General features: G+C 35.8%; 3 protein-coding genes across 3 annotated transcripts; 1 reads left to right on the top strand and 2 right to left on the bottom strand.

Moving 5' to 3' along the window:
• Positions 1 to 127: 127 nt before the first annotated feature.
• On the bottom strand, positions 128 to 3,952 carry LOC122717935 (adenosylhomocysteinase). The gene is made up of 6 exons (XM_043942479.1): positions 3,816 to 3,952; positions 3,207 to 3,397; positions 2,009 to 2,350; positions 1,607 to 1,822; positions 1,249 to 1,475; positions 128 to 614 (listed from the first exon to the last, which is right to left on the bottom strand). Exons 1-6 carry the CDS (start codon positions 3,841 to 3,843, stop codon positions 317 to 319), a joined length of 1,302 nt encoding a protein of 433 aa, XP_043798414.1. The 5' UTR covers positions 3,844 to 3,952; the 3' UTR covers positions 128 to 316.
• Positions 3,953 to 4,992: 1,040 nt separating this feature from the next.
• LOC122717838 (leucine-rich repeat-containing protein 23-like) lies at positions 4,993 to 6,538 on the bottom strand. The gene is made up of 2 exons (XM_043942282.1): positions 5,921 to 6,538; positions 4,993 to 5,764 (listed from the first exon to the last, which is right to left on the bottom strand). The coding sequence occupies exons 1-2, from the start codon at positions 6,281 to 6,283 to the stop codon at positions 5,138 to 5,140; spliced, it is 990 nt and encodes a 329-aa protein (XP_043798217.1). The 5' UTR covers positions 6,284 to 6,538; the 3' UTR covers positions 4,993 to 5,137.
• A 3,058-nt stretch (positions 6,539 to 9,596) lies between these two features.
• LOC122717839 (protein big brother-like) lies at positions 9,597 to 17,667 on the top strand. Its single transcript, XM_043942283.1, has 3 exons — positions 9,597 to 10,025; positions 10,578 to 10,769; positions 16,956 to 17,667. The coding sequence occupies exons 1-3, from the start codon at positions 9,834 to 9,836 to the stop codon at positions 17,328 to 17,330; spliced, it is 759 nt and encodes a 252-aa protein (XP_043798218.1). The 5' UTR covers positions 9,597 to 9,833; the 3' UTR covers positions 17,331 to 17,667.
• Positions 17,668 to 21,186: the final 3,519 nt, after the last annotated feature.

Genomic DNA, 21,186 nt, shown 5'->3' with positions numbered 1-21,186 from the left:
TTATATATAATAAAATATTTTAATCTTTTATTTTATATATTATTTTATATATTATTTTATATATTATTACCTTTATCAAAGAACTAACTTCTAATGGAATTAGAAAAACTTTTTTTTTTGTCATTTATACAAAAATGATTGAACAAGATAACTTTACTTAAAAAACGATATTTTTTACATAAATAAGATATCTATATTGAAAACAATGAATGAATAATTATAAAGATCAATAATTGATTTATATTAAAACATCGCATTCTTATTATTCGTATTATACAGAAAAAAGTACATCAGAGCCTTTGAATTTAAATAGTAACTAGTATCGATAGTAATCAGCTTTATAAGGGCCTTCCTTAGGTACGCCAATATATTTGGCTTGATCTTCTGTCAATTTGGTCAATTTCACACCAAGATGATCTAAATGCAATGAAGCAACTTCTTCATCTAATTTCTTTGGTAGCATATAAACTCCAATAGGATAAGATTTAGATTTGGTCCATAATTCTATTTGTGCCAAAACTTGATTCGAAAATGAATTGCTCATCACGAAACTGGAATGTCCTGTAGCACATCCAAGATTAACTAATCGACCTTCTGCGAGGAGGATAATATGTCTGAAAATGATGAATAAAATGTGATTTAAAAGTGTCACGAAACCGATTAATAAAAATATATATAAAATAATTCTCTCACTATTGAAACCAAAGAAAATCTCAAAAGTCGATATCGAATGTTTTGTCATTTAAATATCTTCGGTGTCACGTAACATTGGATCGAATTACTAAGGAATAGTGGTTCCCAAACATTTATAAATTATAATTATTATAATACATATTTTAACTTTTTTATTTTTTATATCTTTTAAAATTTTTTATTTATATATGTAAGCGAAATTTATTATTTATTTATTAATTATTATAAATTATTATTTATTATTATAAAATAACTATAAATCGAAAATAAGTTTTAGTTTATAAATAAATGTTTGAGAATCACTTCTATCTTGCTCGTCGTTACTAATTTGTGACCAATGTGATATCATTTAAATCAAAAACGAAATATTCGATATCAACTTTTAAAATTTTCTTATCGGCATTTCCTTTGGATCCATTAGAGAAAGAATGTATTTAACTATCGAATCGAAATGAAATATGAATGTTTTTCTTTGGATAATTTTATGATATATAATTTAATGATATAGGAATTACTCTGATTAATTAAATTCTAAATGTAAAACTATTAATGTACCTTTTATTTTTCAATTGATATCTATCTACTTGTGGCTTAATGTTTACTTTTTCAATAGCATTTTGTTTAAGCCATGTAACATCGATTTCGCAATCGAAATGACCAATATTGCAAACTATAGCATCTTCTGGCATATTTAGAAAGTGGTTGCTCGTTATAATATGTTTACAACCTGTACTGGTAACATAAATGTGTCCTTTTCGTGATGCTTCATCCATCGTCGTTACCTGTTGAGTACATTAAAATTTATATTAAAAATTATATTATATTAAAAATTCATCGGTTTTTATTAAAATTCTTAATTAATGATTTAATTATATTTTCATATTAGATTCTGACTTATTAAGGTTTCAATCACCTCATATCCTTCCATAGCTGCTTGTAATGCATTAATGGGATCGATTTCTGTAATTATTACACGTCCACCAAATGCCTTAAGACTTTGGGCACAACCCTTTCCAACATCTCCATACCCAGCAACTACACAGATCTTACCAGCGATCATAATATCTGTCGCTCGTTTAATACCATCGATCAAGGATTCTCTGCATCCATAAAGATTATCGAACTTACTCTATTCGATAAAAAGTATTAAAAATTATTAAAACTATAATATATTAAAAACTAGATGGATTTAAACTTATTTAATTCTACTACACATTTTTTTAATGAAGTTTATTTTGCAGTAATTTAACGGTTTCTTTTTTTTTTCTTTTAAGAAAAATACTCTTTTTGTTTTTTTAAATAAAATATAACAAACCTTTGTTACTGAATCGTTCACATTTATCGCAGGAACTTTCAAAGTGCCTTCTTTCATCATGCGATACAGGTTATGCACACCGGTTGTAGTTTCTTCAGAAATACCTCGGCATTCCTTAAGATATTTCGGAAATTTGTCATGCACCAAGTTAGTCAAATCTCCACCATCATCTAGGATCAAGTTTAATGGTTTTCCATCTTTAAATAGTAGAGTTTGTTCTATACACCATATATATTCTTCATCGGTTTCGCCTTTCCAAGCATATACGGGAATTCCTGCCTTCGCAATAGCAGCAGCTGCATGATCTTGTGTGCTGAATATATTACACGAGGACCATTGAACCTATCGATATAATAGCAATAATAGATCAGTAAAATTTATTATTAAAGATATTAAAGTGAATGTGTTTCATGTGTTAAAATAAAATTAATATATTTCGTACAATATATTAACAATTTATTTTTTCAGATTAAATTTCGATATATTAAATTTCATTTTCTTATATTTTTTATTTATAATTATTTTATTTTCTTTTTTTTTTTTTTTTTAATTAATCATACTGATAATAAAAACCGAATTCTTTAAAAGAGATTATTGATATTATGTTTTTATTGCGTAAAAGTTTAAGATATGTATCTTCTATTTCAAATTTTAAATAAATGTAAAAGTGTATTATGTTTCATAATGTTAACATTTGATCTAAGATTATGATTTGAAAAACTTTCCGATACAATTGTCGATGAATGTTACAATAACGTAAAAATGTTACAATAACGTAAATCATTATCTATGACACGAATCTGTATACGTAAATGCGTATTTTTAATCTTTTTCTCTCGTATTCTGAATATCTAATAAAAAAATCTCGGAATGGCATAAGAGCAAAGAAATATTTTTAGATATATGATACACATAACTTTCTCTAATATATGACATATCGCAATTTAAATTCGTATTTCTTTCAAAGAATATCTTTAATCATAAATGATATTTTGTTTTATATCATTTAATTTTCATAAATTTTAATATCATATACTTTTCATTTGCCAATATTAGTACAAATAGAAAATACATCATAAATGATTTGAAAATGCAATTTATAAGTATCAAATTTTGCTTTGATTAAAATTAAATAGAAAAAGATAAAAAATTTGAAATATAAAACGCAAACAATAATGATAAAATATATCGAACGAACCTCAGCTCCTAATTCAATGAGAGTTTCAATAAGAACCGCAGTTTGCACTGTCATGTGTAAGCAACCGGCAATTCGTGCACCTTTTAAAATTTTTTGAGGACCATATTTCTTTCTGATAGCCATAAGACCAGGCATCTCTTGTTCTGCTAAGATAATTTCTTTTCGTCCCCATTCCGCCAATGTTAAATCGGCTATAATTATAAAAATGATTTTATTAATCGAAAATCTCTGTTCAATAATTCATGAAATATTGGAGTCAACTTCATTTTATGATATTTTTAAATGTTTCAAGTTTTTCAATCAAATGAAAACAAATTTGTTTTTTTATATTTTATTCTGTCATCACTCTATTTATACAACAAGAACCAATAAATTAATTATACACATATAATTTAGTAAAAATTCAATCATATAGGTTAATCACTGATAGTACATTATTTTATCAATGATGATTTAACTTTTTTTTATAATATTTTATTATATTAAATTTTATCAATATGATTTTTAAAATAATAAGTTTTTATCATAGAAAACGAAGTTACTCCAAAATAATAAACACGTGTCTGTGACTAATATAACTCCAAAACTAATAACATCATTATAACTTACCAACTTTAAATGCAGGTTTGGAAGACATTTTTTTAAAAGAAATAACTATTATAAAATGATAGAAATAATTATAGAACTTGAATTATAGATAAACGATTGATAAACAAATCTTATATGTTTCCACCGGCAAGCTGCAGTATAACTACTTTTAGGAAACATGTTACAATCTTATTTTAACAAACTCCGCTAGGGATCGTAACTATTTATTGATCACGTGAGTAAGTTTTGAATTTTAGCGGGAAAATAAAATATTTATTAAAATATAAACATAAATAAAATATTATTAAAATATAAACATTTTTATAAAAAGAAAAAAAGGAATAAATATAAAAATACAATACATAAATTATTATATTTATTAATAAATTACTTCTAAGATTAATAAATTTAATAAAAATAATTTATATTATAATATTGTAACAACATATTTTAGGAATATTTTAGAATATTACAAATAATGGAAAATTAAATGTGATAAATGAATTTTCGATATTGTCATTTTTTAATAAAATAATTAAAAATTTTTTTCTATTTATTGCTGGATCAAACTTTCGTTTATATATTTCAACACAAACGAAATCGTATCAAAACACTTGCATTAATTATCAGAGAATATTTTACAAGATTATTATCCAAAGATACATCATAAAAACTAGAATATATTTATTTTTTTTATTTTAAAAATTAAGATATATTTCGAAACAAAAACGATGAAAGTATGACATCTCATATCTTAATCTATAATCGCATCAAAACTAAAGATAGACAAGGAAAGTAAATAGTGGAAGAAGAATAAAGATAGAATAAAAATTAGAGAATCAGCGCCATCTTTAGAGTGCCGCAAATGAAACTCAATATGTCAATAAATAAATAAGAATTAACTATCAATGCCATCTCTTGAATGCTAAAAATATCTCTTTTTAGATAGGATAAGTTAGAATAAGAATTGAGACTCAACGCCATCTCTTAAGTACTTTCAAAAACATTAATTCTTCGAAGTTGTTTCTAATAATCAAAAGATGATGCTGAAGGTCAATTCTAATTTGCTTTTCTTGTCTACTATGAGTTTCATTTTCGGCACTCTACAGATGGCGCTAATTCCCTAATTTTTACTTTATCTCTGTCCTTCTTTCATTATCTATTCTCCTTATTTATCGTTATTCCGCAAACTCATTTTTAAAGAAACGATTCCGATCCAAATGAATCTTTTTCCTTAATTTCTATCGTTTAAAAATTCTACATATATCGTTTAAAAATTCCACATATATATCGAAATTTAATTATTAATAATTTGATAAGGAATATAACAAATATGATTAGTTTCATCCCATGGCCAAAAAATTATAATCCAGATCAGCGAAAGTTGTCCCATCTTGAAGCATTTGTCTACGAAACTCTTTAGCCTCTTTCTTTTCATCGTATAACACTGGATCCTTGTCGATTCGTATCAAATTAGGCAACATAGCCAAAATAATTTGCCTATAAGCAGCTTCCTCTTCCATTTCTCTCTCGCCTATCACGGGATTCTCCATAACGATCAGCGTTTCCAATGCCGGCAAGCAGCTTAATTTTTCCAACTCAGAAATTTTTGTTATCTCGTTGTTTCGTAGATTCAGATAATTAAGTTTGGCGCATCGCGCGTCAAATCCGGACAGATTCGATATCTTGTTGCTTCTCAGATGTAGAATTTTCAAATTGACCAATATCTCTAATCCTTCCAACCTCTCTATTTGATTCTCCCCTAGATACAATCGTATCAATCCTGGAAAGAATATACCGCTCGTCGTGGTAAGAATGTTTCCACCGATTTCAAGAGTCTTCAAGTTCTCGAGATCGTACGGGTTCAAAGTGATCTCCTCTATGTTATTGTGATTCAATTCCAGACATTCGAGAGACATGTGGGAGATTCCCGATGTGCTGTTCAATTTGTTATTGTTCAATGTTAAAACCTATAAAGTAAAGTAGAGAGAAAAAAAAAAAAAGAAAAAAAAAAAGTAATTCTATATTTGCGCGCGAGATGAAAAATTATTTCTTTTTTTTTTTTTTTTCTTTTAATGAAAAGATTTATTATATGTGATTATTATATATATGATTTATATATCAACCTGAAGATAAGGCATGGGATCCAATTCTGCGGATTCCACCTGATTTTTATCAGCTTGAAGCATCAGAAGATATTTCATGGACGAGAGAACGCGAAGAGCCTCGTTAGTCAATCTATTTCCGGAGACGTTCACGTAGAGCACGTATTTGAACATAGGTATAATCCTTATGTCCGTCAGATCTCTGTTGGACGCGTTCAGGCCGAGATAAGCGTAGCCAAGCCCGGATTCGCATTTTCCCAACGTGTGAAGGCACTCACCGGCCTCCGTCTGTGTCAAAACATTTGTTACATCCTCGAAGGTGGATGGCAATGGTTCGATATACAAGTCGTCGGCCTCTCCCTTTTCCTCCTCTTCCCCCTCCATTTCGATCAAATTTTTCCCTTCCTTCGTTAAGAGGAAAACGGATATTATTTATTAATAATTAACCTTTTCTTTTCCCTTTTTCACGATCGTAGGTAAGCTTTTAGAACAGAGGATAAAAGATTCTCGTTCATTTGTTTTTTCGCCGATAAACGAAAATAAAAAAAAATAGAGAAACAAATCGCGAGCGAACGAATTTATTTTCGTATGTGGTATAATAAAATTCGAGATGAAGAAAATGATAGAAAAAATATTAACGGGTTCTGATACACTTCGTTTCGTCATCCCATTTCAGCCTGTAACTCCTCTCGATGGGTTTTTTTCGATTCATTATGTCACGCAACTTCTTCAGAAGGATGAAATTCTCCCTCATAATACGATATTGCTTCTCGCGTTCCAATTGCAATCCTTTCGCGTTGAGAACCACGTGAGGCCTGCTTTTCGGTGGGTCCACGTCGATCGCGTGAGTGGCTCTCTTCACCTGGAAAATTTTTTAATTATTTTTATCGCGTTCAAAGAAACGCGAACGAGGTATATGGTCGAACGAGTTTTGTTTACGTTTGAACGATGTCGCTCGTAATCTTCGGGCCTCCACATCGACGACATTATTATTATTAACCTTCAGGCGGAAAAAACTCGTCCCCATAAACGTTTACGACCGACTCGAGTTCGCCCGTTGTTTGCTTTACCAACTTTACTCGTCGCGAGTATCGATCAAACTAACTTCGTTTCGTTTCGTTTCGCCGAGTTTCCGACGAGGCGCTATTTCCCTTGAATTACAATATTACCCTTCTCGCTTATTTTTATTTATCTTATATAATAATAATAATAATAATAATAATAATAAAATATCATTCGACATATTTTTTTTTTCTAAAATTTCTCAAATAAAACCTATATTAAAATTTGGGATTAAAAAAAATTTTCGAAACGATTGTTGTTCGAACGCGAAATGGAAAAATCTAATATTATCCCCGTACGCGTTTGAGCAGGATAATTATCATCATCGAAAATATTGTTACGAGGAGAGAAACTTCTCGTTGCTTCCACCGTTACGAAAGGGTAACGCACGTGTGTGCGGTATATGCGCGCATATGTGTATGTGTGTTATGCACTGCTACGATATTCCCCGGCAGGGGAAACGGGATTGGCGGGCGAGACGGACCAATCGCTTTGCACGAGGGGCGGGGTGAATCCAATGCGGACGCGTGTTATTTTTTCTCTTCCCCTCCTCCCCCCAGCCACCCCATTTCATCGCGACTTCGCGGCGTAAATGCACGCGTGAAATTAATTTCGCCGTGCTTGGCATTCATGGCGACGATGCAGCCGACTGTCCGTGACGCGGAGGGATCGAAACCGGGCACGGCGACGGGATTAAATCGAATCTCGCCAACCTCGATGGATCCCTTTCTATACATAGGCGAAGATATAAAGCACTTACATTCGAGAGAAATTTTATTATTATCGGAGAAGGGAATAATTGTGATCGTTTTTATTTTATTTAATCGAATTGAATGTGAAATATTATTAGATTTTTAAATTTTTACGACTTTGTGTAACGGTGAACTAAACGGTGTTAAATTGTTTTATTGATGGTTCAGGTAAGAATTGTTTCTTGAAAAATCATTGTTTATTGCTCCATCCAGGGCACATCACAATCTTCGAAAATTTCAAATATTGGGGCAATAAACCCCTAATAAACCGTTTCTGGGACTGGATTTAAGGGATAAAACTGGGCAATAAAACTATAAAGCTAAATATAAGCTAAACCTTGGAAAACAAACGGATCATAAAAATATTTCGAGCAATAGACAATATTCGACCTTTCTTTTTTCACTCAAATTTTCCAAAATTTACAACTCCACGAGATCCTTGTAAATCAATTGTAAAATCCTACATTCTAAAACATTGTCTCCAAACTTTCAAAAGTAATCTTTCGAAAAATATTAAATATATACATCGGAGGAAAGGAAAACGAAACAATGAGAAGAAATTCAAAAATTGAACATCTTAGTTTCGTTTTTTAAAATTTTTTAAAATTTCGTTACTTTTATCGATTTGAAGAATGGGGAGGGAAACTGTCGCTGCGAAACACGAAAAAAAAGAAAGAAACAGAAGAGATAATGATGAAGCAAGAAGCGTGTATATCCTGTGACACGGATCGTGCAAAGGATCGTCGATCTTAATCGCGGATCCTCGACAATGATCCTCTCAAACGGATGAGCCACTCGAGCAACGATGAAGATCTCTTCCCTCGAGGGGATACACGGTGTTTCGAATAGGGACCCCCTGACACGTATTTCCCATATATACGGGGGATGCGGAACCAATCCCTGCACTCACCGATCCTGATACAGTATATTACATTATCCTCCACTCTTTTTGCCTCGCCCATCCTTTTTGATCCTTGCCTCCGACTCGGCGGGATTCGCTTTCATCGAGCGACCAGCTGAACGCTAGTTTTCCCCTTTTCCCAATGTTATTGCTATTATTATTGTTATTTTTCTTTTTTTTTTTTTTCCTTTTTTTTCCTCTTGGTGGACGAAGGATTTCGATGAGAATGAAGAATGGGAAAAATAGATTTTGACGTTAAATCGAGTAGAGTTTAATGTTGAAGGAATTTGATTTTGATTTGATATTTGGTGCACAACAATTTGATTAAACGCTTGAAAAATCTTATTATCAGAATTTTCAAGCTTTTGATTGTTCATTACTTTGGAATGCCAAGTTTAGATTAAAATTAAAAAAATAATAATAAATCGAAAATCTATTTTCGCTATTTATTTACGGAATTTTTTAAAATCAAAGCATCGATATTTTATTTTATTTGCCAAATCACGTCGATGTTTTACAACGTTTCTCGGAAAAGATTAATAAAATCAATAAATAACGATATTAAACGAAATATTTTGTACAATTTTAATGAGACGAATCATTTTAATCACGAAGGTTAAATTTGCAATGCCTGTATAAAATTCGTCATTAATCGATCCCCGGCTAAAACATTGTATGCCTGGTAAATTAACGTGCGAGAGAATTCTCGAGGCAACAACTTACCGCAACAACGGTTGTAAAATTCCGGTTGTAACGAAATTTCAGTCACCCCGTAACGGTAACGTTTCTCTGGCAGCAGGATGAATTTCGCGACGATGACGCTGGGCTTGGCCCCCACCATTTCTCCTCCTCGCGGGCTCATCCTCCTCGCGATTCGAACGTGGATACGGTAGGGAGAGGGAGGCGGATCGGTAGGCGTGGCCTGGCTCGGGACGAGAAAGATCGAAATTCTGCCGCGAGTTCGCGTCTCTCGTTAGTCTCCACTGAGACGCCGCACGGTGCAGTTGATACTCGCGTAATTCGGCGCTCGGTGCAAATTCCGATTTATTATATATTCTTGTGAAATCGTCCAATCGAGTCCATACCGTACCATTGCGAGAACGGAAGAGCAGTGCCAACAAACTAGAAACGTGTCCCTAGATTGGATCGATCTTCCAAACGATCTTTGATTTTTTTTTTTTTTTTGCTCATTCGTTCCTCGAACGATACCCCGTGCAAAATGATGCACACTATGAGCGAACACACCGGTGGCACTGGAGGATTGGGCGTCAGCGTGCTCCCATTCGATGGGATGGGATTGTTCGAGCAACAACGGCCCAGATTCCTCTTCAAGATGCCTAAGGTGGTACCCAATCAGAAGGCCAAGTTTGAAACTGAGGAGTTATTTAGGAGGCTGAGTCGCGAGAGCGAGGTAAGAATTATTTTAAATAACGAATTTAAATTAGATTTTTTTTTTTTTTTTTTTTGATCTAGTTTTCGTTCTAGTCAAATGATATATATTTCATATATCTATATTAATTCGTTCAAGTAATTCGTACACATATAATAATCGTTTGTACGTATCGTTCTGTTTATAAATATCGTTTCGAAGCTGTATTGTTCCACGATCGTTCGAAATATTTTTTTTTTTCTTCACCCATACGAATCACCGACATTAAACGAAACTTTCGAACGAAAGTTACGAGGAAAGGAATTTAATTAATTCGGATCGAAGATTCGTGCGTTGGAACGCTCGTTTCAATGGAATATCGTTTCTTTGAATTTCACGCGTCCCTCGTTCCGCTCGCGAAAATTAATTCGCGCCGTCGATTTCAATTCCTTCCGACGGATCGATCTCGATGGAATCGATCATCGAATTCATCACGCGTCGATCCATCCCAAATCGGGTCAAATTTTTTTTGCTATAATTCGAAAATTGTAAAACATTTCTTTTTTTTTTTTTTCCCTCCCTAAACTTGTACAGGTCAGATACACCGGCTACCGAGATAGACCAGTCGAGGAACGCCAAGTGCGCTTTCAAAATGGTTGCCGGGAAGGTTATACGGAGATCGCGTTCGCTGCGACGGGCACCAATCTCCAGCTAGTTTTCGGCAACGCGTCCGGAAATTACGGCGGCGACATAAATGATTGCGATTTTGAGAAGGAGCGCGGCAAGGTAAGTGAAAAAAACATCCTTATATTTCTTCTAAAACAAAGTTTCGATATTCACAAATTGTTGTTGACCGATATTGCCTTCTAGTTATTCGATATCATGAAAAATTCATCATCAAAATTCGTTGAATCGAATGAAATTCCTCGAAAATATTATACAGGGATTATAGAATTAACGCGGTTCGATCCATGTTTACAATTAATCCAAGTTTGAATGATGGTTGTTTGTTTCACTCTAATTGGTGAATTGCGGTCGACAAATGAGGGAAGAGCTCGGACAGGATACGGTATACAGTTTTTCGTGTCCTTGGGCATCGTATGTCCAAGGGGTGTCGTTGGTGCTGGCGGGCGGACAATTTAGTATCCGTTTCTACCTCTCGAACAATGGTGTCACCGTGTCTCGGCGAAGAAGACATCGAGAGACATCCGGTCTCCCAAATTTTCTCTATCCCTGCGGGTGGTGAACGAGATTTACAGCGTAACGACAGCGCCTCTAGACCTTTAGGCCTTTATCATTTTTATTTTTTACGGATCGAATCGAATCGAAATTAATTTAAAAACGAGTGCCTGGCAAAATTGAAAAATACTTTCCAGATTATTCGAGATATTTGTTTATCTTTTTTTTTTTTCGCAATCTATTAATATTCTTCTATTCAACGATCTTCAAACCGACTTTTCCCTTTAAACTCGACTTAACAGGAGTTGTATTCGTTGTACGTCGGCGCAAAGGAAGAGGGGCGTCGCCATCGCGATCGATATGAGCGTCGCGAATCCGCCATTTTCTAAAGAAGCACGCGTTAATAATAATAATAATTCCCTTTTTCACGATCTAATCGTCTTTTTCTTATTAAAAATCGAGGAGGAGGAGGAGGAAAATTTTAGAAATAGAAAAAAAGAAGGGAAATACATTCGGAATATTTTTCGTTTAAAAATCTTCTCGAGATTGAAATGGTGCAAGTTTTTAGAAATTGGAAGGAGAAGGTCCTATTAACAGCTACTAGCGAGCCAATTAGCGTTTTTCGAAATCCGTCAAACAAGGCGGGACTCTGTGCCAGATGCGTAGATGCTTCACAAGTCACCCGGTACATAATGGGTCATAAATCTTGCTCTACCTCTCTTAGGATCTTCCGAAGGGTGTGCGCAATGTTCTCTCCGGTTGAATTCTTTAACCAAAGTTTCGACTTTGGAGAAATTGGAACCTAGTTTCTTTTTTTCTTCTGTCTTCTTTAAAATCTCAAAATATCTCCCTGCAATAAATACGGATTCCAAATTGATCCAATATCGAATCCAATGTTAAAAAGAATTAAAAAAAAAGAAAAAGAATCAAATAAACCATTAAATTAATTTAAATTTGAACGCGCGAAATATATAAAAATTCGAAAGATAAGAACAAAATTATCGAGTTTGCAAATAAACTAATTTAAACCTGAACGCGCGAAATATATAAAATAAATATATATAATATAAATAATAATAATAATAAAAATTCGAAAGATAAGAACGAAATGATCGAGCGAGAAAAAGAATCAAGCTTACAAATAAACCATTAAACTAATTTAAACCTGAACGCGCAGAATACGTAAAATAAAAATACACACAAAAACTCGAAAGATAAGAACGAAACGATCGAGTTTAAACCGAGCAAGAAAAGAAAAAGAAAAAGAATCGAGTTTGCAAATAAACCATTAACATAATTTAAACTTGAACGCGCGAAATACATAAAAATTCTAAAAATAAGAACGAAAGTATCGAGTTTGCAAATAAACCATTAACGTAATTTGAACGCGCGGAATACATAAAATAAGTACACACAAAAACTCGAAAGATAAGAACGAAATGATCGTGTTTAACCGAGCAAGAAAGAGCAAGAGTGAAATGAGCAGGAGAGGCTGTTCGATAAGATCAACGAGAGAGGAACTTGGATCCCTTTTCACTTCGCAGCTCTTTACCTCGGCCTCTATCTCGCTCGCGAATCTCTCTGCCCTTAATTATTTCCTCTCGGCGGGGAACGAGCGCGAGACAATGACGGTGGACACGTGCAGCCGTGCGTCGGCTCTTTATTACGCCTCCCCCTCCTTCATTGTCCGATTAAAACAAAACCCGCGCGGTGGCCGCGGGTCGCCGTCGTGTAAACAACCAACGTCTCCTTTCCCTTTTATTTCGAGCATGGAAAAAAAAAAGAAGAAGAAGAGAGAAAGAAATAAACGATTCGTTAACCGCTTAGATTCTTCTCTCCCCTTATATCGGGATATATGATTCACGAATTTCCAAGTTTTGTCGCGCTATTGTCACGAATTTTAAGATTTTAGAGATAGATTTTAGAAATGGCGAATTTCATCCGTTTACTAATAACTGCTGATTTTAAACCGAGCTCGGTTTCGCTAAAAATATAAATCCTGAGAACTGTTGTTATTACGGTTCCTCGAACAGGGAAGGAGGGGGAGGGGGAGTCCATTCTCTTCTCTACCAATCGTAAAATCTTTTCACGAGGTAAAGAGAGGCCGATCGAAAAAAAAAAAAAAGGGAATATCTTTTTCACAACATCATAGCTTCTACAACATCTTTCAAAGTGTCTCAAATTCTATTCGCTCGCGCGATAATAGAAAAAAAAAAGAGAGAAGTTTCGAAATTATCGATTTGATATTCGAAGAAATGTTCTCTTATGTTTATGCACTCGATGCTGACCCTCGCACCGTTGACGAATGAATGCCTCGTCCATTGTGGACGCCGTTTGGCGAAAAGGCGAAGCGGCACCGCCTACCGAAAAACAAAAGAGCCGTCCAAATAGCTAGCCGTTTGTCTCGTAGCATTTTTAGTCCATACCAGTCATCGTTCCACCCTTTCCCGATTTTTCATACCCCTTTCGTTCCACCGGTTCGACGTTACATCTTGTTTTTTCCCCCTCCCCTTCTCTCTCGACTTTCTCCATTCTCTCTCCATCCATTTTCCTCTCTCTCTCTCTCTCTCTCTCTCTCTCTCTCTCTCTCTCTCTCGTTTCTATTATTCATCGTGAGCAACATGCAAATAAGCGGCGAAAGGGTTGCACGGTGGAAAAAGTCGTGAACGAGACACGCGTTACAGTTTAAATATCGCCGTCCTATTATTCCTGGCGATAATGGGTCGGTCACGCCCCTGGCGAGCGAAAGGTGTCGAATGGATTTTTTGATATTTTTTTTTCTTCTCTCTCTCTTTTAAACCACGCGTGAGGTTCGCGTGAGAAAAATTAACGATGATTAAACGGTTCTTTTACTTATGCGTTCTCTCTCTTTCGTTTGTATTATTTGTTGTATAACGCGGAGAGGAATTCTCGGATCGATTTTCCGCGAGAATTCGTAGAAAAAAAGAGAAGGGAGAGGAGAGATCTTTCCAGTTGGAAAATTTTAGAATTTGAATTTTAAAAATGAAGTCTCTTGGAGGAAAGATTTATAATGAAATGCAGGAGGAACGTGAATCAATCGAATACCTGTACTTCCCCATTACGTCACGCGTTTCACGAATCGCTCGACTCGATTTGTAAGCAGACCGCTATCCGATCTTCCATCTTTTCTATCCTTCTTTTTCTTTATCTTCTCTTTCTCTTTCTTTCTAATTTAACGTTTCGTCACGATTACGATCGAAGGTAATACGAGATATTTTTCCGCATTCGTAGGGGAAATTTTTGTTCGAAATTGCAGAGTAATTTGGAGGCTGTTTTTTTTTGGAGAAAAGGTAAAACCATTCGATTAACGAATTCGAATCGAAGGCCGAATCCACCACCCGCTGCTCGCTCCCGTGGCTCGGATTTATGATGATGCGTAAAAAGGGAATCACGCTGGGCGGCCACATTGTTACATCGCGGCGTCGACAACCAGCTGTGTGTCGCGATGAAAGAGGGAAAACACGAGATTCTCGCTTCCAAAATTCACGATCCACGATCTTTCTCGCCTCCCAAAATTCCTTATTTATCGCGCTCCTTTCAATCGATCGACAAAATATCGATCGACGATCTCTCGTTCGAGAATATTTCGTGAAACGGGGAAAGGGTTGCCGATCATTCACGGTTTATCTCTTTGAAAACGGAAAGATGGAGGAACAGGTGATAGAATTTCTTCTCGAAGATGGAATTTCCTCTCCACCATAAAACGAAGATGGGCGGCTTGGATTCCGTAACAGTTTCTAAATTTTGAACGCGGCCGGAAACGGGATCATTTGCCAGGAAATAAAATAACCCTGTTGAGCCAGAGGCAAGAGAGATAATTGACCGTTTCGAGTTTTTCGAGGGCCCAAGGATCGACCATATATATATATATATATAATATCTTCACCGTTTGTCGGTCAACCCGTCTCGAGCCATAAAATCTTTTCACAAAAATCGTTCTACTTATCCTTGATGTTCGTATTAAACATTTTCCTCGAGATTCGAAATAAATTTAAATACAATAATTCCAGAAAAATTATTTCTGTTTTTTCATCTAGAAAGAGAGAGAGAGAGAGACTTCTCTCTCTCTCTCTCTCTCTCTCTCTCTCTCTCTCTCTCTCTCTCTAGCCATCGTCGACCTCGCAATTTCACCTCTCCTCGACGCTTGTACCTTCCAATCTGCGTAATCGTTCTCTGGAAATAAGAAACGTTCGTGGCGCGAGACGAGGGGGAGGAGGGAGGGGAGAAGGAAACATGATTGAAAGTCGAAGGCGGACCGTCAGGCCTTAATGGACCCGCTCCAGGATGCACGAGGAAAAGGAGCAGTGCCTGATTTCTTGCTACATCCAGATATTACAACGACCGTTCCCCAATAACGCTTTTAACCCTTTCGCCACTATAGTCGCTCTCCATTAATATACTATAACCGACTATAGTCGCTCTGCATAAGATGCCATTGATATGACTGACTATAGTGGCGAATAGTCATTCTCCATAAAGTACCATTGACGACTCTCCATTAATAACACTATAGTCGCTCTGCATAAGATGCCATTGATATATTATGACTGATTATAGTCGCTTTCCATAAAGTGCCATTGACGTGCTAAAGGCGATTATAGTCGTTCTCTATAAAGTGCCATTGACATCCTACAGATGACTATAATCGCTCTCCATTAATATACTATAACCGACTATAGTTGCTGTGCATAAGATTGATATACTATGATTGACTATAATCGCTCTCCATAAAGTGTCATTGACATGCTACAGGCGACTATAATCGCTCTATATAGATACCATTGATATATTATGGACAATTATAGTCACTCTGCGTATATAATATGAGCGACTATAATTGCTCTACATAAAATACCATTGACTGACTATACTATGACTGACTATAACTGACTATAATCGTTCTCCATAAAATGTTATTGACGTCCTACAGGCGACTATAATCTCTCCATAAAATACCAATACCATTGATATATCATGGGCGACTATAATCACTCTATATAAATGCTATACTAATATATATAAATAATATCATTATATATCTATATAAATAATATATTATGGACAACTATAGTCGCTCTGCATATATATGGGCGACTATAATCGCTCTACATAAAATACCATTGATATACTATACTATGATTATAGTCATTTTCCATAAAGTGCCATCCTACAGATGACTACAATCGCTCTCCATAAAATACCAATACCATTGATATACTATGGGCAATTATAGTCGCTCTGCATATATACTATGGGCGACTATAATCGCTCTATATAAAATATTATTAATATACTATGACTGACTATAGTCGCTCTTCATAAAATACCAATATCATTGATACACCATGGGCGACTATAGTCGCCATGCGCAAGATGCGTATTGTAGATATGATGAGCAATTGTGTATCTTCCTCTGGAAACATAGCATCAGTATTTTTATCACGAGATTGTTCATGAAAAATATTCCTCGCGTACGTATTCAAGTAACGTCCGATTGTCAATGAATGATAAAAATCACCAAAAAAAAAAAAATGCTGACGATCTTTCTCGAGTACTGTTTAGCAGCGAAAGGGTTACTTATCGTTCTCGAAAAGGACGGAAAGAAAGCTCGTCCTATTATCCTATTTTAAAATGTTTAATTTCCAAAAAGAGAAGCAATATATAATGTATAATAATACTTATGCACGATTCTCGTCCTCGAGATACATCCCCCCCTTCGAATCGTTCCCCACCACGTCCAGCCGTGGTCAAGCACGACCGTTCTGTTTCCAGGTACACCTGAGATCCCGGCTGATCATGAACGGCGTGTGCGTGATGTGGCGCGGATGGATCGATCTCGAGAGGTTGGACGGCGTCGGTTGTCTCGAGTATGACGAGAAACGCGCCGCCGAAGAGGACGCCCTACTCCGGGACCAGCTCGAGCGTTACAACCAACGCGTGCGCGATTTTGACGAGAAGCAACGGGCTTACAGGAGCTCGGCCGCACAGCCGCCACACTTGAACCACCATCACCACCACCATCATCACCACGGTCATCACGGCCACCACGTGACGGGGGCAGCGGCGGGGACTACGGGCACCATCGAGGCCACCCACCTCACCCACCGCCAGGATCCAGAGATGGAGGTGAGGCTGAGGGCTTACTGAGGCAGCGAGAAGGCCGCCACCACCGAGACCAGTTGAGCTCTTTTCAATCTGGGAGCGACACTCCGCTTCCTCGAGGAGAAAAAAAAGAAGAGGAAGAGGAAGAGGAAGAGGAGGGACGAAGAGTCGCGAGAGGAGAAGAGAGGAATATTTGAACGACGATTCGTTCGGATGGATGGATGGATGGATCTGTGGGCAGATGTCTGTGATGAGAGAAGAATGATCGTTTTATTCATTATATGTATATTGTTTCTTGAATTTTGATTCATTTTTTTTTTTTCAAGTAGATTCGATAAAGGAATCTTAAAATTATTTAAAATTTATTTAAATTATTTTTGGGGGAAATTGGTGGGTATATTATTTAATTTCTAATTCGAATTCTGTAATTCCATTTATTATTTTCGGAATACGATACGAATTAATGTAATTCTATATATTGGAGAGAGAGAAAAAAAAAAGGAAAATCTTATCTCGTTTATTTACGAAAATAAACTATATCGAAATCTTCGTAACTCCGATCGTTCCTTTCTATCGTGGCTTCCGTGTATCGTCCCTCCCCTTCCCCCTTCCAAACAAAGAGTTTTATAATGTGATCGACATCACGCGTACGATTCAAGTGACGCTCGATCGTCAATGTATGATCAATGATCAGCGATCGTTAGAATTTAAGCGACGTGTTCGTTATCGTCATTGAACGAGAAATACTACTCGTAAATATCGTAATACACGTAAACCGCAACCGCCGAATTTCTTATGTACAATTAACGATAATAAGGATCGCATCGTGTAGCATGTAAGGAACGAATTCGTTCGTTTTTTTTTTTTTTTTTAATATTTTTTCATTACAAAATTCGTTGAAAAATTATTCACGATGTTGCGTCCAATTATATATCATTATTCAAAACGAAGCGAGTAATCGCACTATTGCCGAGCTCAGAGAGTTCTTTCTATTCGATTCCATATATATATTATGTATATACACATATACATATATATGTATGTATTTCGTATTTTTGTTTTTCTCGTTGACGAAGATATATCGTACTAGGTGTAAGGATAATATCGTTAGATGAATGATGTACCTCGTTAACAGTAACAAACGTAAAGGAGAGAGAAGAGGATTAATCACGAACTTTACGATTGTTCCTGTCCTAATCGCATTCGTCAAGCCGTGCAACGAATTTTTTCCCCTCCCTTCCGACGAAGTTTTTTTTTTTTCTTTTTCTTTCCCCCCTCCTCCCTCCCCATCTGGAGAAAAGATAATGTCGCTCGAGTCTTGGCTCCGATTTTACATATCAGCGTATCAGAATCTGCGATCGATTCGATTCGATTCGATTCGATTCGAAACTTTCCTCGTTCTTATTTTTCAAACCAACTTTTATTGCCAATATTAATTAATATGGTAGAAAGATATAGATATATTGTTTATATATTCGATTAAGTAATACTAACAGAGTATGAAATATTCATTTTATTCTTACGATCCTTCCTAGTTGGTATTCAAACTCAATTAAATCGAATCATTCGTTTTTTCGTCAAAACGTGCAAATTAGATCGAATCATTTTATGCATTGTTCGTAATGCTTTACCCTCCTCCTCCCCTGCCCTACCCCATTTCCTTCGATTTAGAAGAAATTAGAAGAATAGGAAAGAAAAAAAAGAGGAGGATCACACGATTTTTTTTAACGAAAAAAAAAAAACGTCGATGCGAATTGGAATTTTCGGGAGGAGAGATATGGAAGAGAAATGGGAGGGCGTGCGTCATGTTTAACAAAAGAGGAGCATGATTCACATGGGGATTCCCCCCCTCCCTTCCCTTTCGGAATTCCTCGCGAGCGAGCGAGCGACCAAGATTTCGTTTCGTATTCGTCGAATATATATATATGCATAAGAGCGATGCCCGACGATCTCTTACGTTGCATTGTACATATTTGTAAAGAGTTAGGTTAATTTGTAACCAGGCGGCTTCTCCATTCCGGGATCGCGAACAGGGGAAAAAGCGGGAGAGAGAGAGAGAGAGAGAGAGAGAGAGAGAGAGAGAGAGAGAGAGAGAGAGAGAATGTGTGAGAGAGAGAGAGAACGTGAGAGATAACGCGCGGCGATCCTCGACGCCTCGACGATTGTATAAAGCTGTTTATCGATTAAACGTAATTTTCCGTCGAACAATCGTGTCCATTCCAATCGTTTTCATTCGTCTCCTTTCCTGTTTCCTCGATAAAAAATATCGATCGAATCTCTCATTTTGGAAAAAATAAATTGGAAAAATGGGGGAAAAATTATAAATTGATTCTTCTTTGCATAAATAATTAAAAGTAAGGATAATCGAGACATCACTGTAAAATTTTTGCTTTACCTTTCCCTGTAAATAACAGTTTCTCTTAGTCACCTGTTATCTCTCTATCTGCAACCTGTATCATCGTCCTTCGAAGAAAACTAAGAACACCGAGAGCGAACAATAATTCCAGAAAAGAAATTCTGGAAAAATCCTCCGAGAAACAAGAGAGAAAGGGAGAAGAAATTTGGTAAAAAGACACCGTATAAACGCACCAATAATAATTTTCTTTCTCGGGCAGGGAAAGAGAGAGAGAAAACTAAGTAACAATCGTTGGAAAGGTAACGAGTGTACAATTGAACGATCGAGGAGGAGAGACGATCGAACCGATACTCGACGTGCGTCGTGCGCGTACGAAGCGTGCGCGCATGCGCACCTACACCTATATACACCAACTATACGTGTTTACGACTAAGGGAGGGGAGCTCTGCGTCGGAGGGGTTATTTTCTGGAATAATGCCGTGGGCGTTCGGGCGTAGAAACGTACACGGGTATCGAGCACCGTTGATCCTATCAAATGGGAATCATCCGGAAATCACCCCCGGTAAATCTGCTTTTATTGTTTCCCAGCTAAATCGTCCCCCTTCCCCCATCCTTCGCAACATCGAATTCCTCCATTCCAAATTGGATATGCTATTGGATTATTTTCGGGATACTTGTCATTATGGAGGATAAAAGGACGTGTCTTTTTTTTCTTTTTAAATTGGTATAATGGATGATTGGATAATGGATGATAATGGAAGGGTCTCTCTCTCTTTCTCTCTTTTTCGAGTTGTTGAAATTTTTTAAAAAAGAGGAGAGAGGAGGGGGATAATTAAGAAGAGTATATCGGCTCGATGTAAGACGATAATGCGAGCGTCGGAATTCTTATAAGAAGCCTTACACGTGGAGAACCGATACGGGGGGAACGAGGACCGTTGTCACTTCCCACGAGCCACGAGATCGCGAAACCAACGGAAAATTGGTTACTCGTTCTCCGAGAAAGTGTGATCTGTCTATAAGAGATACATATTTTTATTCCTATTGGCGGAATGATTCTCGATTATAATCATTTGATAACAATTATTCAGGATGGAAGAAAGTGAATAAATGATGAATTAAAAGAAGCGTAAACGTACAATATAATAATCCCTGGGATCTCGATGATTAAGCTTCGATATAAATTTAATTAATAACGTTATTATTTAATAAGATCGTGAATTAGAAAAAAAATTTTCGAAATATAAAATGATAATAATAATTTCAATGATGGATTTATCTATATAAAATTGTAATAAGGAAACTTCGATATAAATTTAATAAAACATTATTATCCGACAAGATCGTGAATTAAAACGAAAACTTTTGAATGATAACAATAATTTTGTGATCTTGATAATAATAAGATTTACAATCAAAAAGAAAATTGTCATTTGTTCCCGAAGAGACATACAAATGGGTTACTTTTATACCTGGCTGTTCCTCGAAAGAGCGTAAACATACAATTCCAATAATAATCCCCTTAATCTCGATGATTAAACTTCGACA

This window comes from Apis laboriosa, unplaced genomic scaffold (genome assembly GCF_014066325.1).
Source record: "Apis laboriosa isolate Shangri-la unplaced genomic scaffold, ASM1406632v1 scaffold5_cov152, whole genome shotgun sequence".
NCBI classification, from domain to species: domain Eukaryota; kingdom Metazoa; phylum Arthropoda; class Insecta; order Hymenoptera; family Apidae; genus Apis; species Apis laboriosa.
Note: the sequence above shows the minus strand (reverse complement) of the source record. Positions and strands in the feature narration are given on the sequence as shown.

What these genes read in the sequence shown, in the direction of transcription:
- LOC122717839 (XM_043942283.1), top strand. Translation starts at nt 9,834, where the DNA reads ATGATGCACACTATGAGCGAACACACCGGTGGCACTGGAGGATTGGGC. An exon ending in GGCTGAGTCGCGAGAGCGAG is followed by an intron (nt 10,026 to 10,577) that starts GTAAGAATTATT and finishes AAACTTGTACAG; the next exon opens with GTCAGATACACCGGCTACCG. An exon ending in TTGAGAAGGAGCGCGGCAAG is followed by an intron (nt 10,770 to 16,955) that starts GTAAGTGAAAAA and finishes TTCTGTTTCCAG; the next exon opens with GTACACCTGAGATCCCGGCT.
- LOC122717838 (XM_043942282.1), bottom strand. Translation starts at nt 6,283, where the DNA reads ATGGAGGGGGAAGAGGAGGAAAAGGGAGAGGCCGACGACTTGTATATC. An exon ending in ATCCCATGCCTTATCTTCAG is followed by an intron (nt 5,765 to 5,920) that starts GTTGATATATAA and finishes TTTACTTTATAG; the next exon opens with GTTTTAACATTGAACAATAA.
- LOC122717935 (XM_043942479.1), bottom strand. Translation starts at nt 3,843, where the DNA reads ATGTCTTCCAAACCTGCATTTAAAGTTG. An exon ending in TCATTGAATTAGGAGCTGAG is followed by an intron (nt 2,351 to 3,206) that starts GTTCGTTCGATA and finishes TTATATCGATAG; the next exon opens with GTTCAATGGTCCTCGTGTAA. An exon ending in CAGCTATGGAAGGATATGAG is followed by an intron (nt 1,476 to 1,606) that starts GTGATTGAAACC and finishes TGTACTCAACAG; the next exon opens with GTAACGACGATGGATGAAGC.